The sequence below is a fragment of the Tursiops truncatus genome, chromosome 5 (assembly GCF_011762595.2).
Source record: "Tursiops truncatus isolate mTurTru1 chromosome 5, mTurTru1.mat.Y, whole genome shotgun sequence".
Taxonomy (NCBI): domain Eukaryota; kingdom Metazoa; phylum Chordata; class Mammalia; order Artiodactyla; family Delphinidae; genus Tursiops; species Tursiops truncatus.
Window position 1 is genome coordinate 35721524 of NC_047038.1, and position 17721 is coordinate 35739244.

General features: G+C 39.2%; 1 protein-coding gene across 4 annotated transcripts in view; it reads left to right on the forward strand.

Annotated features, from left to right (window-relative positions):
• Positions 1–2453: 2453 nt before the first annotated feature.
• SLC9B2 (solute carrier family 9 member B2) overlaps positions 2454–17721 on the forward strand; it is a 51109-nt gene continuing 35841 nt past the window's right edge. Inside the window, exons 1-4 of one of the 4 annotated variants that reach the window (XM_073805031.1) lie at positions 2454–2890; positions 11637–11758; positions 15472–15600; positions 16261–16438. In XM_073805031.1, the coding sequence (XP_073661132.1) occupies positions 15511–15600; positions 16261–16438 (268 nt within the window). In that variant the 5' untranslated portion in view covers positions 2454–2890; positions 11637–11758; positions 15472–15510. The remainder of the gene's footprint in view (positions 2891–11636; positions 11759–15471; positions 15601–16260; positions 16439–17721) is intronic. The other 3 variants (XR_012331928.1, XM_019928519.3, XM_019928520.3) reach the window with 3 other exon arrangements.

The following is a 17721-nucleotide window of genomic DNA, read 5'->3' on the forward strand; positions in this document are numbered from 1 at the left end:
AGTCTGATTCTTTAAATATATTCATCTCTTTCTAATCTCTTCTGAAATCATTGTAGATAGGTGAGATAATGAACTCACTGCAAAAAGAACATTTTAAGAATAAACCTCAATTTCTAAGTATATAAAATTAAAATGTGAATATGAAGAAAAAAGGAAGTTTCTTTTTTAAGAAAAAAGCTATTCATTTCTATTTTACTTCTGTTTTGCGTATTCAAATATTTTTGTACGATTCTGCATTGGTCTGTATGTGGGTACTAATTTTAAAATTTTACACAGTCATAAGTGAACACCAAAGGTATAAAGGAGTTTGGCTTCAGTAACTTACACTTAAAGGAGTTTAGGTTCAGGACTATATATTGTTGATCTGTTATGTAAAAGAAAAATAATCATCAGATGTTTATCCTTAATGGATATCATCACTTATAAGTAAATACTTTTTTTTTAGTCTAACTAAAAAGTCTTTATTAAAATAAGCAGTATTTGACATGGACATAAGAAACATATAGTTAACTACCTTACAGTATTGTCAGTTTGAAGAATATTTTTCAGATTAAGTATAGATTTCCTCACCAAATTCTGAGATAACAGACAAGAGAACATGAAACTTAGAAATAGTCTCCGGATGAAGAAACAGAAATAAATCATGTAACAGGAAACAAAATTAAAGAAAATAAAAGTTTCAATAAGAAATTTAAATTCATGGAAAATAATTCCATAACAGATTACTAGGGAGAAGTTTTTTCTTGCTCTTTTAGTTTCAGGGTTTTATGTTTGTGTTTTATTTGTCGTTACCTCAAAAGACCAAATGGTATGATGCACATGTAGATACTCAGTAAATGAACAGTTAATCTTTCATCTCAGAACTGTAATATTAAAAAGGAAAATTTTGAAATGGACAATGAAAGTTTAAAATTTTATGTATGAGGAAGAACATGCAGTTGATGAAGGTAAGTTAAAACCAACAGCAAAAAATAAAACAAAATAAAATAAATCTGACAGCAAAGGATATTTTGACTAACATTCCTGAAGAGTCCATTGATTTTAAGATTTGCTTTAGGGTTCTGGACCAGGTATTCCACTACTGGACCACATGTAGCTTGGTTGGTTACCTAGAACCTAAGTCATCCAATTTCTCTTCCATTTTAGTTTTTTGCTTTGTAAAATTAAGGAGTTGGGCCAAATGACTTGGGTTTCTTTTGATGTATCATTATCAAAAGGCTGTAACTTCTTATCAAGTGAAGTAATGGAACACTGAAGCTTTTAAGCTTTTATGAAGTACTTCATGCTCTGAGCCATTATACATGTACATGTAAGCTATTAAAAAATGAATTATAAATAAACATGATGGGACTTCCCTGGTGGTCCAGTGGCTGAGACTCGGCGTTGCCAATGCAGTGGGCCCAGGTTTGATTCCTGGTCAGGGAACTAGATCCTGCGTGCCGCAACTAAAGATCCCACATGTCACGAGGAAGATGGAAGACCTCTCATGCAGCAACCAAGACCCGGCACAGCCAAGTAAATAAATAAACACATGATGAACACTGCAAAATGGACTCTAAATATTAACAAATGCTCCCTCAGAGTGAGTTCTCCCAGAGATAACTATAAAACATTATAAACAGTAAAAACTAGCCAAAAAGTTCAATGTTCTCCAAAGTCATGTTCTCCAAAGTCATGTATCAATGATCATATGACTGAAAGAAATGGAAAAATATATTTGATTTCTGTTATAAGAGGAAGCTGGATGTCACTAGAAACTTTGGCGAGCTTTAGGAGAGGAAGAGTTCTGTTTAGGAAAATAATCATTTTAGGTGCTCTGAAGAAGCTTAATAGACGGAACCTAGGTTCATCCATTCTCTCCATAAGGGAGGACCTAAGAGAGAAGAATGAGTGGTTTCTGCCTGGTGGAGACATTTACGTGACATTGTACCTCTTGCCTGCAAAACGGCGATTAAAATTGGCACTTGCTTAAAGGAGTGAAAAACAGGTAAGAAAATTTTTATTTCTGTAGGAAATGGAAATTACCCCGAAAGGGGCACACGCGCATATACACACACTTAGTTGAAAGGGGAGGCGGAGGGAAATATAGAGGAAAGGAAGACACAGAAATGGAAGGCAGAATGAAATGAATGCTGATGGACAAAAAGTCATAAACGCAAGAAGGGCAAGTGTTAAGCGATGAAAGGGAGAACAAGTCTTTTATCCCACTTAATTGGTCACCTGAAGAGAGGTCTTCCCGCCCCACCTGAGAAGACACTTCTAAAAAGCACAACTAAAAAGGTGGAGTGAAAATCCAGAATGTTGAAGGGAACGATAAAGCCAGCAATTTGCTGCCCGGGCCGCACTCCTGGCTCCGCAAGAGGCAGTGCTGCGCGTCCTCGCCCAGGAGCTCGTCATCGCCGGCCGAGACGGCGCCAGGGTCGGCGCGCGCTGGGCAACCATCCCTGTAGCTTCCCGGGGAGACACGCTCGTCCGGTCCCCAGGGGCCGGCGAGGCCGCCCACCGCGCGGCGCCGCCCCGAGGTCCCGGGAAGTGTACCTGCGGTTCTCCGGACCCCCAGTCAAGCCGCGCGCCCGCCCCCTGAGGCCCCAGACCCGCGGAGAGCGCGTGGGGTGGCCGCTACTGGGTCCCACCCACCCGGGCTCCCTGAGCGGTCCACACAGCCCGCGCCCTGCCGCCTTCCCGGGACCGCCCACGCCGCGGAGAAGGCGGGGCCGCAGACACCCGGCGGCGCGCCCAGCGCCCCGCTATCTGCAATAATTGCAGCCTCCGCCGCTGCCTGGGGCGATGCGCCACCCGGAAACCGGCTCCGCCGGGCTCCACCGCAGGCCTTTGAGCCCCTTTTTGCATCCATGAGGCTGAGCCGGCTGCCTGAGCCAGAGAGTGTTAGGTGAGTAGCCCCCGGAGAGCACTGAGCGTAAATTAAACCGGCGGCCGTGGCGGCAATCCTCTAGTGCCGGGCCAGAGGCTGGGAGCTAGCGCCCAGCGCCTTCTGGTTGTACGCAGAGTGGTGGGTGGGTGTGGGTGTGTGTGTATCTCCCGTCGTTAGTTGTTATTGGAGTAGGTTTTTCTTGTTCGTTTTGTTTTAGTTCTCAAATCCACCATACGTTGCTGCTACTGTGGCCTGGGTTAGCACCCCTCATGTGCAAAGACTCATCAATTCCTCCTGATTGGGGAATATAAATAAGCCCCTGCTCAAAGCGCTCGCTGAGTCTGTGGCTTTATTTTACTTACCAGGCATCAGCTTGTTATGTCAGCCTTGTTATCTCACCCTGGATTCTGGTGTTTTTTGTTGCCCAAAAGATCAATAGCAGGAAGACACCACTAACTTTCTTCCATCAAGAAATCCAAGATGGGCTTCCTTGGTGGCGCAGTGGTTGAGAATCTGCCTGCCAATGCAGGGGACACGGGTTCGACCCCTGGTCTGGGAAGATCCCACGTGCCACGGAGCAACTAGGCCCATGAGCCACAGCTACTGAGCCTGTGCGTCTAGAGGCCTGTGCTCCTCAACTAGAGAGGCTGCGATAGTGAGAGGCCCGCGCACCGTGATGAAGAGTTGGCCCCTGCTTGCCACAACTAGAGAAAGCCCTCGCACAGAAACGAAGACCCAACACAGCCAAAAAATTAATTAATTAATTAAAAAAAAAAAAAAGAAATCCAGGACACCAGTGGCTAGAGACAGCAGGTGCTTTACTTTGCCAGATCTACCTCTGTTTTCTCTGAAAGGCTAAAACCCCCTTTCCCCATTCGTCTATAATGGGCCCTCCACCTAATATTATTGCTGCTATACAGTATCTCATGAAATTCTGGTTTACTCTTTCTCTCTAAGTCAAGAGTGAAACATATCAATTCGGCAAATACCTGTGCATCTTCTGTGGGCCAAGCAGGCCTGGGGACAGGAGATACAAATAACAATGGAATACAATTCCATTCTTAGGATTCCAGCTCCACATTCCAGGAGCTCAAAATCCAATGGATCAGAATATACCTAACGATTAATTAGGTAGTGTGATTTACCCTATACTAATGATGTGAGCAAAATGACCGGTTCACATATTTTCTAGCATATTAAGGTCTTTAGAATTACAGTCCTATTGACTAGATTTTTGCCTTTTTAGGGTTTCCATAGAAGGCATGATAGAATAAGTAGGGAAAATCAGTGATGTAGGTCTGAATCCTGGGGCCTACACACAAAGTTGCCCCAGGAGGGCAACTCACCCTCATTCCCACCTGTGGCTAGTGTGCCTTCTTGTACAGGAGAAACAGGAACGCTAAAAACATTTCCCAGACTCCCTTCCAGTTAGAGTTCTGGGTGTAAATTAGAGTTCTGGATGACTTGCCTGAGATTTCAAAGGCAGAGATAAGGCAGAAGACTCCCTGCTCCTCCCTGATGTTTTTGGCTGTTTTCTGTTAGCACGGAAGGTGCACGAGGTGCCAGTGTCCAGGCTCTAGAACTGTGGGTGTTGGGAGGGACTTACAGCAACCAGACTCAGCATGCCATATTGAATCACCAGCCCTCTGGCTGTCAAGAGGCAGCTGAGGGAGATAGTGAACATACTCTGAGTTCCCTGTCCAGACAGCTTCCAGATCCCAGCTTCTCAGGGTCACAGGTACAGTATGTTCTTGAACTCCTTGGTTCCTGTAGGCCTCCTGATTGTGGCAAAAATAGTATATTCCCTGGTGGCTCATCTAGTAGTGTTCTGGAAGTCATTCCTAGAGGCCCAGCCAAGACCCTGCACTTGTAGCCCTTTCAACAATCTCTAGCCTTTCAACAATTCACTTAATTCTCTGTATAAAATCTCTTTCTGCTTAAAATATTTGGCATGGTGTCTGTTTTCTGCATTGACTCTGCGTAATATGTTTGCTGTATAGCCTCTAAAAGTCACCTAAAGCTAATCTCTTCAGTTTCTTTAGATGGGAAATGAAACCATGAGATTAGATCCAGGGCCTGGCAGTGAGTTGAATGCCTTCACTTGGGCTCTGCCCTCTCTAGTTGCTACAGACTCCTACATTTGAGTTGGCCCCTGAAGGTATTTGAGTTTGTTACCCATACACTAGATTACCCCTGAAGTCTCTTGCTCTACAAGTGTAATGTAAAACATTTCTTCATTTAAAGCATTCTCAGAGTATATCACAAGAGATCGTTGACTATCTGGTTCATGACTAACTGTTCGTGAGTCCTGTTGGTAATTGGGAGGCCACTGACTCTCGGTTGGCACACAAACCCTAATGATAGAACAGATTTTTCCTCTTGGGAAAAGGAATTTACATCTTTTTCACACAAAGCCTAGGAAACTAGTATGTGGGGAGATGGAGCTCCCTGTATATGCACTTGTGTAGTGAGGGAGCATTCTTTGTAGTCTTGGGTCATACATGTTAAGGAAAGTGCAATGATGATAAGTTCGAAGGAGTTTTGAACAGCCTTATAAAGTTAGTAAGTATACCTTGCCAATACAGTAAAAGCTCTTTATGTGTTTTTTTTAGGAATCTATTTATGTTTCTGTGGTTCATAAGGAGGAATGAAAGGTTCGAGTTTACCAGTGTCCCTTATCTGTGCTCTTCAGTACAGTACATGTATGCTTCTTTCTCAAAGAAAATCTCATGAAAGGAAGATAAAGCACTGAGGGACTTTTTTTTGCGATACGCACTGTGGCCTCTCCCGTTGCGGAGCACAGGCTCCGGACGCGCAGGCTCAGCGGCTGTGGCTCACGGGCCCAGCCGCTCCGCGGCATGTGGGATCTTCCCGGACCGGGGCACGAACCCGTGTCCCCTGCATCGGCAGGCGGACTCTCAACCACTGCGTCATCAGGCAAGCCCACACTGAGGGACTTTTGGGGGACTCCTTGATGTACTTAGTACTAGTTTAAGGTTTTCTGTGACGTAGGCATTATCACCATTTTGCGGTTGAAGAAAATTGTCCAGACTGGCTAAGTAACTTGCCCCAAATGGCCCAAGTAGGAGGCAGTGACACAAGAAGGAAACTCAGGGTTTTCATGTCCTTTTTCCTCTGACCGCTCCACATAGCTTGCATATGATGCTCATTATGAGCTCATTGACATGGATGTGCACAAAATTCCCTACCTGCACTTTCCTTTTTACCCCTTACCCTTTAATCATGTGGTTCCTCTGCCTGTAATGGTCTTTCTTTTCTTTTCGAGACTAAGTCATCTTTCAAGGCTTAATTCAAGTATCAGCCACGTAGGGCATTACCTCCTCTCCCCTGTTTAACGCTATGCCTGCACTTCTCACATTATAATTAAATTACCTTAAGGTGGCACTAGCTGCTGTAACAGATAATCTCCAAAACCTCAGTAACTTAACACAATAGAAGCTTATTTCTCATTCATATAAAGTCCAACCAGGTGTTCAGCTGGTGGCCTTCTCCTCAGTGATTCAGGAACGCTAACTCTTTTTATATTATGGCTTTGCCACCCCCTAAGACCTTGGAGTCCTTAGTTTCCAGGCAATGGACAGGAAAAGAGAGAGCATAATGTAAAACATGGGAGCTTTCTTACAGCGGTGGAAGTACAACACATCATTTATGCCGACATCCCTTTGCCAGACTCAGGGACTTGCCACACTGACCTGCAAGGGAGGCTGGGAAATGTCAACTATCTGTGTGTCTAGGCAGCAGAGGAAACTGGTTTGGTGAACACATAACAATCTCTGTCCCTTTCTTAAAGAGCAGAGACTGCATCTCAGTCATCTTTCTGTCTCTTGTGTTTACACACCATAGAAACCCAGTAAAAGGCTGATGAACTTCAATGATTGTGAAAAGATGGGGTTGCTTATCTCATGTGCCTTAAATTGAAACTTAACCACACTTCATTATGGTTACCTAGGGAATGATCTGTCATACTCTGACTAGGTTGCAACCTTTGACTATAGGAACTGTGTCAGACTGTTCACATTCAAATCCCTAACACAAGGGCTAGAACATGGTAAGAGCTTAATAGAGGTTTGTTGAATGAATGAGTCCTTAGAGAGAAAAAAGAGGAACAGAGTTAGTCTACATGGAGTTAAGAAATACTAACTGAGATGGTGACATTTGGGTTAGATCTTGAATGACTCGTAGAACTTTACCAAGTAGAGAAGTAAAACATGAAACCCCAGGCAGTGATGGTAGTTGTGTTTTGTTCTTGTTGTTTTGTTTCATGAGTAGAAAGTAACAAAACAATCATATGTTTATAAGCCCAACTTTTAAAAATTCAATATTCAAATATTACAACTAAACTTCAGGGATAGGGCAGAAAAAATATATATAACCTTACAAGCTATGCAATCTCTAAAGACTAAAAGAATGGTGCTAAAAACCTTGGCACTGATTTTTAGCTGCTGAAATGTTATTTTCTGGACATTTTTGAGAAATTTCGATACGAAGGCAGTGTTCTATCAATATTTGTTCATCCTCTGTGAAGGTTTTGCACCATGTCAAGAAGCTAGGGAGACATGTGTAAGCCAAAGGTTCCTCATCACTGCTCTTATCAGAGCTTCTCAGAGACGGCTCTGCATCAGAGTCACCTGTTGTATTGGTAGGATGCTTTTGGCTATAAGTAACAGGATATTCAGCCAAAATTGCCTTCAAAAATACAAGCTTCTTTCCTCATACGACGAAATATCTAAGGTAAATAGATCCAAGGTTTGTTCAGTAGCACATTGATATCAAGGTCCATGTTGCTTTCCGTTAGCTAATCTTGACGTTTTCTTCATGGATAAATGATGGCTGCTAGAATTCCAAGAAACACAATCCCCATCCACAGCTTCATCCTCCCCTGCAAATAGACGCGCGCGCACGCGCGCGCACACACACACACACACACACACACACACACACACACACAGAGACAAAAAGAGAAGAGGGTTCTCCTCTTGCCTCTCTGTCTTTATATTAGAAAGGAAAATCTTACCCAGTGGTCCGCAATAGCCTTGCCCGCAAATTTCATTGGCAAGAAATGAATCATGCTCATCCTTAAACCGACAGCTGGCAAAGAGGAATGATGTTACAGAGATTGACTTAGACCAGTCATGATTTATTCCTAGGGCTGGTGAAGGGACCCGCTGGCATACCTGAGCAGTGGCTCTTAGGTAGGTAATAAGTCACATTGCCACACTTGGGGAGATTCAGTCTCTGGAGATTCTGATATTAGTAAGCCTAAAAGTAATATTTTAAACTTTCAATTAAACATATTTGCCTTTGGGTGGGGGGAGAGATTTTTTACAAAGAGAAGCAAGTATTGGGTCCCTTCTTACCTAGGGATCATTTCCTTTTATTCCTATCTCATTGCATAGTGTTTTACTTCATGATGATTCAGTCAAATCACTATATTAATTAACCAAATAGAATAGTGGTTGTTTTCTTTTGATAACTTGATTGCATGCAGTTGGAACACTTAATCCTTTCCGATAAGGTAGTTCTCATTCAAGGAGACATTCTTAGTCATTTCAGTAATTAATTGTCAAGGAAATTTTAAGCCCTACTCTTCACTTAATCTGAATTCCTCACTGATGGAATAAGGCTTCTTTAGGGAAATGAGCATTAGATCAGAGTTGATTAGCAGAATCCAGAAATTGGAAAGTTTCAATATGTTCTACATAGAAATACCGTATGGTATGGAAACCCTACACTTTTAACATATAAATGGATGAACACCAAAGATAGGAGATTTTTATTATAATTGTTACAGAGTACTTAATGAGCAATCATGGAGACACTATTTCAAATGCATGAATACAGTGCACAGAGTACTCCAGCAATATATGTAAATTCTCAGTACAGTCACCCCATTAAATGTCAGCCTGTCCTACCAAAGACAGAAAATAACAAGAACAACCATTCTTTATCCATGTAATGATCTTTCAGCAGTAATTCAGGTGATAGCAGTAAGTGTATTTTACTTGCCTAAGAGCCTGTGGACATCTGCAAGTTGATAGTTCTTTCATTTCCTCTGGAATATTACAGAAAGCACTTTTAAACACTTAGATTAATAAGATAACCTGAAAAAGAGAAGGTTGATTTAACAAACCTCTTTCTATATATGAAAGCATATTTACGGAAGTTGTTTTCAAAGTGTGCTTCACTTGCCAGGAGGAACAGGGGTGAGTGGACAGGGTTTCTGCAGCTCCACCTTTATCTGTCCCATTTGTTGGATTTCAGGATAAGGTTTCATTTAACAGAAGATCTCTGGCTTAAAAAAATATTTGAAAATTGCTGTAAAAGCTTCTAGGCAGTTCCCCCATCTTCTTTGAAAACCACAAAAACAAAAAAATGACTTAAATTGTGGCAGGTGGAATTAAGTTACCTAAAATCAAATTACCAGAGTCTGTCTATGAAAAATATTATTACCAAGGAAAGCTGTGTCATTTTCTTTTCTCTAAAGCTCTAAGAATTGCGTAAATTCTTTTAAAATGTATTTTAAATTGCATTTAAAAATCTTTTTTTTAATTTACTTATTTTATTTATTTATTTTTGGCTGCGTTGGGTCTTCTTTGTTGCACACAGGCTTTCTGTAGTTGCGGTGAGTTATTCTTTGTTGCGGTGTGAGGGCTTCTCATTGCGGTGGCTTCTCTTGTTGCAGAGCACGGGCTCTAGGCACGCGGGCTTCAGTAGTTGTGGCGCATGGGCTTAGATGCTCCACGGCATGTGGGATCTTCCCGGACCAGGGCTCGAACCCGTGTCCCCTGCATTGGCAGATGGATTCTTTACCACTGTATCACCAGGGAAGCCCCTGAAAAATCTTCTTATTGTAAAAATACTAACAATAAAGAAACATAGAGAATAAAAATGAAATTCCAACAACTCCATTTCCGTCCTCAAAGGCAACTGATGTTAACAGACTTTTTCCTCTTTATTTACATATATATACATACCAGAACTGCTCATATTCTTGATCTGCAGTTTTCTCTCAAGTTTGGAGGAAAGACAAAGTTCCTTTGAAGTCCACAGCTCTATGATTTTGGTGGCATATGTGCCTAATACTGGAAAATAAAGCTCAAATTAAATCAAGATAGTTTCTAAGTATGTGTATCAGTCCTGTAGGAAATTCTGTATACTGGGAATGCTAAAGAGAGGCATGATTGGCCAATAGCCTTTGCATTTGTTTTTAGAAAATACTTGACCTACTAACTTATAAGCAAGTGGGCAGTCACAACAGTCATAACAGCCGTGTCCCTGGGCTTATGTCAAGCCTCATTCTTCTATTGAAATCTGTACTTGAGTCAGAGAACTTTGATTAAACTCACATTATTTACTGAATTTATGAAGTCTATAAAATTTCACCATTTGAAAAAAATACATTTTTTTCTAATATGGTTTACAGGTTGTGTATCAGTCTGAATAAAGCAATATCTTGATTGAGAGGCAGGAAAAAAAACTTGAAAAAACTTGGTTCTGTGTATAGGCCCTTTTACTGTTTATTTAAAATGTACCTTGCCTTCCTAGTTCTCAGTATAATTTTCTGATATACAAAAATCTCTCAAACCATCTAAGTTTAACTGGATTTTTTTTAAATGAAAAGCTTCTTAATTCTTAGAATATTAAGTCATATTTAAGTGGCAAGTTGTCACCGAGCCAGTTAACTGGTAATTCAGAATACGTAAACAATATTTGTCAAGAGAATAGAATAAAAGTTCTTATTTCATTCATTTTGTTACCAATGTTGTGCAACTTAAATGGATTAGTAAGAATTTTTGTTTGTAATAAACTCTATAACATTGATAACAATGGAAAAAAGTAGAGCTGAACAAAAGATAGAAATTTTTAATATTTATATTTGCTTGTGGAATGTGTTTTCAAACTTATAATTAACTATGGGTATATACAAGTAGAATTTTAAACAAAATATAACAAAAATGTAAAATTATAATGCAGTGACTTGATAGAAAGGACATGAAGTCGAAGATATAGATTAAAGAACTACCTCATTTCACAAATTTTTATAGTTTTACTATGGGGCTTGGCGGATACTGGCTGTGTTCACTGAGAAAAGTTATTTAGCTTCTCTAAGTTTTAGTTTTCTTATTTAAATATGAAAGAGATTGGACAAGGTAATTTCTAAAGGCCTTTCCAACTTTTATTATTCCATTAAACTATGAGTGATTTTTAGCTGCTTAAAAGCCATCTAGTTTCTCCATATTTCCTCACTTTTTAACTTTTCCATCTCAGACACCTAGCATCTCACATCGATTCTTAACTCTGTTGAACCTTTACTGGACCCAAAGACTTTTAAAGACTTCCATGAACACAATAAGAAAATTAATTAGGGTCCATTAACTATAGTATATCATTTAACTAGCATCGTTGAAAAACAAAGCATTTCACTTAAATTAATTTTATTGGTAACTGACACCTATTTTACTGAATGCAACATTTTTGTTTAACATTCGCTTTAAAGAAAAGCTCTAAAAATTTGCCAATACAGAATGCTAGGTTTGAATATTTATGAACCATCCAGGCAACTTGAAAAGAATTAAAGTGATCTTGTTAAGGAGTATAGTTTTTGAGTTCACATTTTGATGCATATATAAATAAACAAATTCTAAAGAAAAAAAAAAGAAAAGCTCTAAACGGTACTGTATATTTTAATGCCTTTTAAAACAAAATATTTCCACCTAATTTTTTTCTTTTCATTTTCTTACAGTTGTAGAATCACCTTTCTAAACATCTGTTATTATACAGGGGCTCCTTCAAGGCCAATTCAGGTATGAAAATTCTTACTAAGGATTTATTTGGTGGCAAGTGACAGAAACCCAACTCAGACTGGTAAGAAATTTTTTGGCTCACCTAACTGAAAAGGAGCTGCTTTCAGCGGTACCAGCAATGCTTTTATTATTGCTTTTTATTATTTATTATTGCTTTTTATTATTATTTTTATTATTGATTATTAATTTAGAGCTTTCTCTTTCTGTCTTTCCATATTAAGACTCTGCTTTGTTCTGTGGTTAGTTACCTCATTCTTTAGAAGGCTTTTCTTGTATGTTACAATGATTGTCAACAGCAAGTCTGGGCTTAGCAACCCTGACAGAAAGAAAACTCTTTCTTAATGGTTCCAGTAAACACCCTAAACCTGACTCCCTTGGCCAGCTGTGGGTCACATGCTTATGCCTGAACTGGTCAAGGTGACCAGGGAAGGAGTTCCCTCTCTGGCCAAGCGTGTCTTCATCTCTGGAGCATTGGTGGAGCTTGGGGATTAGAGAGGGAAGGATAAAAGTCTCACATGAGCCATATGTATGGGGAATAGAGGAGGCATGGATTCCACAAAAGAAAATTAGTGTGCTATCACCAAAAACAAGGGGGAGAATCATGCTTGGCCGGCCAAAACTATAAATATCCCCTATGAAAAAGACATTTATTCCCACATTTTGTAGCATTAGATTGCAATCTTTTCCATCTCTTTCATTGTCAGCTGTCACTCACGCTGCTCTCAATTTGTCTCTATCACAATCTCTTCCTACATTTTAATGTATAACATCATAAGAGGATTTGGAAGTCAGATGAGCAAAATCATTAGAATTGTTTTCAAAATAAGAGTTAATGCGCTCTGAGAACTTGAGAGCCTCTTTATGAGCAAGGCGTATAAACTTTCTACTTTTTAATGGACTTCATGATATTTCTTACGTTCCTTAAAAAGCTCATTTTTCCATATTTTCTGATTTCTTTACCTTCTTCTGCCTTCTTAATGGGAGATATACTATTGTAAATTTGTAAATATTGTAAATTTCGAGACCCAGTGACTATGAACAATAAATGCCATGAACATGGTTGCTTTAAGTTACATTTTTGTGATTTTTCTAAATTTAAGTTGGGTTTTGAAATGAGACTGGTGGTTTAAGTATTCTTTTGGAAATGGAAACATAGCAGAGTACAAACAAACAGAACTGACCAGTTGTAAGTTGTTTTATTAAACAACTTATTAAAATACTGGTATTTTATTTTACCTTTTCTCTCTGCAATACCTCTCTGATCTCAAACAGTACTTTGGTATCCATGGTGGAGACTATGGGAGAATAGGGACTTTTTTTAAACACAAAACTATATGAATTCTCGAAAATAGCATATATTGTGCAACATGCCCAATTTTGATTTTTTATGTTAAAAAGGACTAGAATAACATTAATAAAATGAATTCTCAAATTCATTTTAGCCAGTAGTGTTATGTCCCCTAATCAAGAAGTTTGCCTTGAAAGAAAGAGGTTAAAATCATGATCAAAGAAAATGAATGGAATTATGTAGTAAATTCTTCAAGACTGGAGAGGCCTTGTCCTGCTTTAAGAGGAAAAGCAAAAAGAATCTCAGAGATTTATGATAATTAGGGAGGAGGAATATGAGTGGCTAATAACCAACACTAGTGAATGCCTAACATATCCATGGTTGGACCTACTCTTGTCTCCATTGTACAGATGGAGAATTACTTACAGCCTGAGAAATTTTGTATATGATGGAGCTGGACTTTAGACCCAGGTTTGTCCAAATCCAGAGCCAATAGACTTTGTCACCTACTATATTAGGGGGTCAGTCTCTACAGAGGGTGAAGGCCAAGTGCCATGGTTTGGGATACAATGTCCAAACTCTCCAGCCTTGTCTCTCATTATCCATAGCCTCCCACCACAGGCTCTAACAGAGTTTTCCCTTGCACCGCACTGGCTTTCACGCCTCGATGCCTTTAAGACAAGGGTTCTCTGAACCCAGCATTTTCCAGTCAAAATGGCATTCTTTCTCATCAGTCTAAAGTTTGAAGTATTTAAATTTTAAAAACTACATATACATAGACACATATGTAATGTATCATTCTATATACTTGTATTTATTTTATATAATATATAATAAAAATCAAACTGAAGGCTTTTTGAGATGCCACTCTGGCCAACATTGTATTCTGCAAGGAAGAAAAATGATGATGGTGGTGGTGGAAAGGATATCATTTTCATTGAAATTTTAAATGCAAGCATCTTGGCATTTTGTTAAACAGAAAATGATGCCTTGAGGCAGGGGTCCTAGCTAATTTATCCCTGTCTTTATGGTCTAGCATAGTGCCTGGCACATATTAGGCACTCAAATGTGTATTGATGGGCTTCCCTGGTGGCGCAGTGGTTGAGAGTCCGCCTGCCGATACAGGGGACACGAGTTCATGCCCCGGTCCGGGAAGATCCCACATGCCGCGGAGCGGCTGGACCCGTGAGCCATGGCTACTGAGCCAGTGCGTCCGGAGCCTGTGCTCCGCAACGGGAGAGGCCACAATAGTGAGAGGCCTGCGTACCACAAAAAAAAAAAAAGTGTGTATTGAATTAGATTTTCCCTTCTCTCATATAATTTTCTCTTTGGTTCTGCCAGTGCTTATAGTTTGTACCTCTATCATAATACTCATCATACTTGTTGCATTAGGAATAAGTTTGGTTACTAATAAAAAGAAAACTTGGTAATAGTGGTTTATACAATTACTCCAAAGCTTGGCAGTCCAAGACTTACGCAGCAACTCATGATGTCATCAAGGAACCAGCTCCTCCTCCTTTCTTGTCTACTGTCCTTGTATAGGGGTTTTTATTTTCATGGTTAAAAGATGACTTTTGGCCCTCCAGGAGGTATATCTACAATCTAGGAAGGAGACAGAAACGTGAGAGGGCAAAGAGTAAACAGTATGATCCTTGAAAGGTCTTGCCTTATTGTTTGGGAATGAAAGCCCTCCCCAGGGACTCCCACTTATATCTCATTACATAGAACTATGACACATGGCCACCTCTAGCTGCAGAAGTAGCTAGGAATTGGAATATTTGGCTTTTCAGCCCATATAGCGTGGGAAGCCAAGGGAGAAGAGATTGAAGTGGGTGTTTATGAAGGCAACCTACAGGTCTGCCCTACAGGTTTTTTAGTTACTTCATACAAATTTATTTTTCTTGGTGTACTGTAAGTCTGTAGAGAACAAAGGATGTGCTTTGGTAATCTTTGAATTATCCACAGTGACTACCAAGAGTCTGTCACAGCACTTATCACAGTGTCTAAGACATTGTGGCTGCTCCATCATTGTTGTTGTATTTTATTTAATTTCAATTTTGAAATAAGAACTAGGCAGGAATTAGTGACTCTGGTTTCTCTGAATATGATGGAATCCGTAGATTTCTCTTTGGTGACTCATTTCCTCATATCAACATTGGAAAATTACCTGCAGCTTTCCTGCTTCAATTTGGCCCATTAGAGAGGACAATTTAACAGTAATATTGCTGGGATTATTTGCAATATAACTCAGAAAACAGGGTGGGAAGGAAATCATATAAAAATATGGTAAACAAGGGCTTTTTCAAGAAAGGTAAAAAGATAAGGATTAGGATTATATATTGTAATCAAAGAAAAGATTAGCAATTGAAAGTTAAGAACAGTCTAATTTAAAATATTTTAGCCACTAAGGGGAAAAATAAGTACAGTTCATTCATTTAAATCTCAAATTGCTGTTCTATATCTATACTCTTTCTCCTTCAAAACAGATCCTGTTCTTCCCTCTATCATATTCTTAATTATAAATCATGGAGAATCAAGATAAAACAATTAAGCATGAAGATTCAGAACCATCCACAGAGGTGAATCACACAGCCTCCAGGTGTCAAGTACAACAGGTATGATCAAATGTAGAACATCCCAACCATTTCCTTAAGGAGGGGACTACATTTCCAAATCTATGACAGAATTGTGTTCTCTTCATTCTCTATCACTCAATTAACAATTCTCCCCATTCTTAAATCCCCAAACTGGTGTAGTAGGTGTGACTGCCAGTTTTCCTAGATAGTCATTAGCAGCTGGCCCTACATGGAGAGCCTGTGAAGTGCTTTGTGTTCCCAGCCTAAGCCCTAGAATGATTCTGGTTTCTTCCGTCTTTATTGCTTAAGTTAAAGTAAATGAATGAATGTGAATTCGTTTTCGCCACAGATGATTATCTCTTTCTGAATCACTCTGACATATTTACCAACTATGGTCTTGAATCATATTTTAAATAGGCTAATATTTAAACCCAGTATTGAAAATCATAATGAGATTTTATGTGACTCAAGCATTTATAATTCTACAAATAGTGACTCAATGGTAAATACTCTTCACATAGTTTGTTCTTATTCTGAGCATTCTCCAATTAGCTAGTAATAAAGCTGTGCTTTTCCTCTGTAAAGTGTTAGCCTTGATTCTAGCAACAGAAATTTGATTTGTGATGTGATGGCTCAGTAACTATAAAAATGTACAGCAAATATATAGTTCTAAGGATTTTTTAATTGCTCTAAACACAGGAGGAAACAGTTATGAACCCCAGAGGTATAGATGGAAATGAACCAACAGAAGGAAGTAACCTACTGAATAGCAATGAAAAAATGCAAGAAACACCAGCTGAACCAAATCACTTGCAAAGACTAAGACAGACATTTGCTTGCCCTCCACGTGGTTTACTGGATAGAGTAATAACAAATGGTATGTAAATGATAAGGATGAATTCAGAACAAGAGGGTAAAAGATGAAGTTGTTATAATGAGAGATTCCAAAGTAATATGGTTTAAAGGACACAAAGACGTTTACTTCTCTCTCACATAAAAACTACAAGGTGAACAATTCATAACGGTATGTAGCTCTGCTCCATAGTCATTCAAGGTCCCAGGCTGACAGGGCTCCACCATTTTCAACACAGGGCTACCAAGAGCAGTGTTGTCACCACCATTCCCGCTAGCAGGAAGAGGGAGAGAGCAGAGGTCAAGGGCATTTTCCTTTTCTGTATCTGAGTAATTTCACAGGATTACGTTAGGCCTCCAGTGAGAAAAATGACTGAGAAATTACTTATAAACAGAAAAGCACCAAATAAATGTTGGTTGTTATTACTGTTAAGTCATGCCACTAATGTTTGAGCAAACACAGCTCAATTTATACTTCCAAACAAATTTATCATTTTGTAAGTAAAGATCCTGGTTTCCAATTCAACTTATTGCTGCTATTACTTAAAATTGGGGGGTTAAGGAGGGGGAATTTATCTCTGCACTATTTTGATGTGTTAGGGTTGAGATATATTTGTCTTTTAGGAATGGATTTGGTCTTTGGAGGCATCCCAACATTATTCTGATATCAATCTGATGAATAAATGGATGTTCAATTTCAGTAATGTTGTTTTTGTTCAAAAAGGAAGTTGTGTGCATGTATACTGCATGTATATTGGAGGATGTGTAATATAGTAATAAAAAGGAGAATGGGGTTGAAACTTCTCTATAAAGGCAAATTTAAAGACAGTTTCAAAAATTGTGTTGAGGAATGACAGCATCGTTACATATATGGCTTCCCCCAGGAAATATGTTGAAGAATGTAACATGTTTGATCTAGAAGTTATATTCACTGAAAAATCAGGCTCACTTCTTTATACATATACTTCATTTGTGAGCTCTGAAAAACATTTTTATCATTCGCCACTGGAACAGTGGAAGCCAAGTATGATACGTTATACTGTTCTTCGGGCTCTAGATATGTTTTTAATGAAATTAGGGAAGTTTCTAAACCAGCACGAGAAAAAAGTCTCAAACTTTACTTAAAACATGTAGAGAAAACCAGGTTCTGGAATATACACTAGTTGAGAAGGCAACAGATAGTTTAATACCTTTACTGTTCTTTTTATTTTTTTTAAACTTTCACCGTTCAAGTTATGACACACTTCTAGTTAAAACCTGTGCACTACAATGGATATGGATTGCATTAAGGAAAGGGGTATAAAAGAA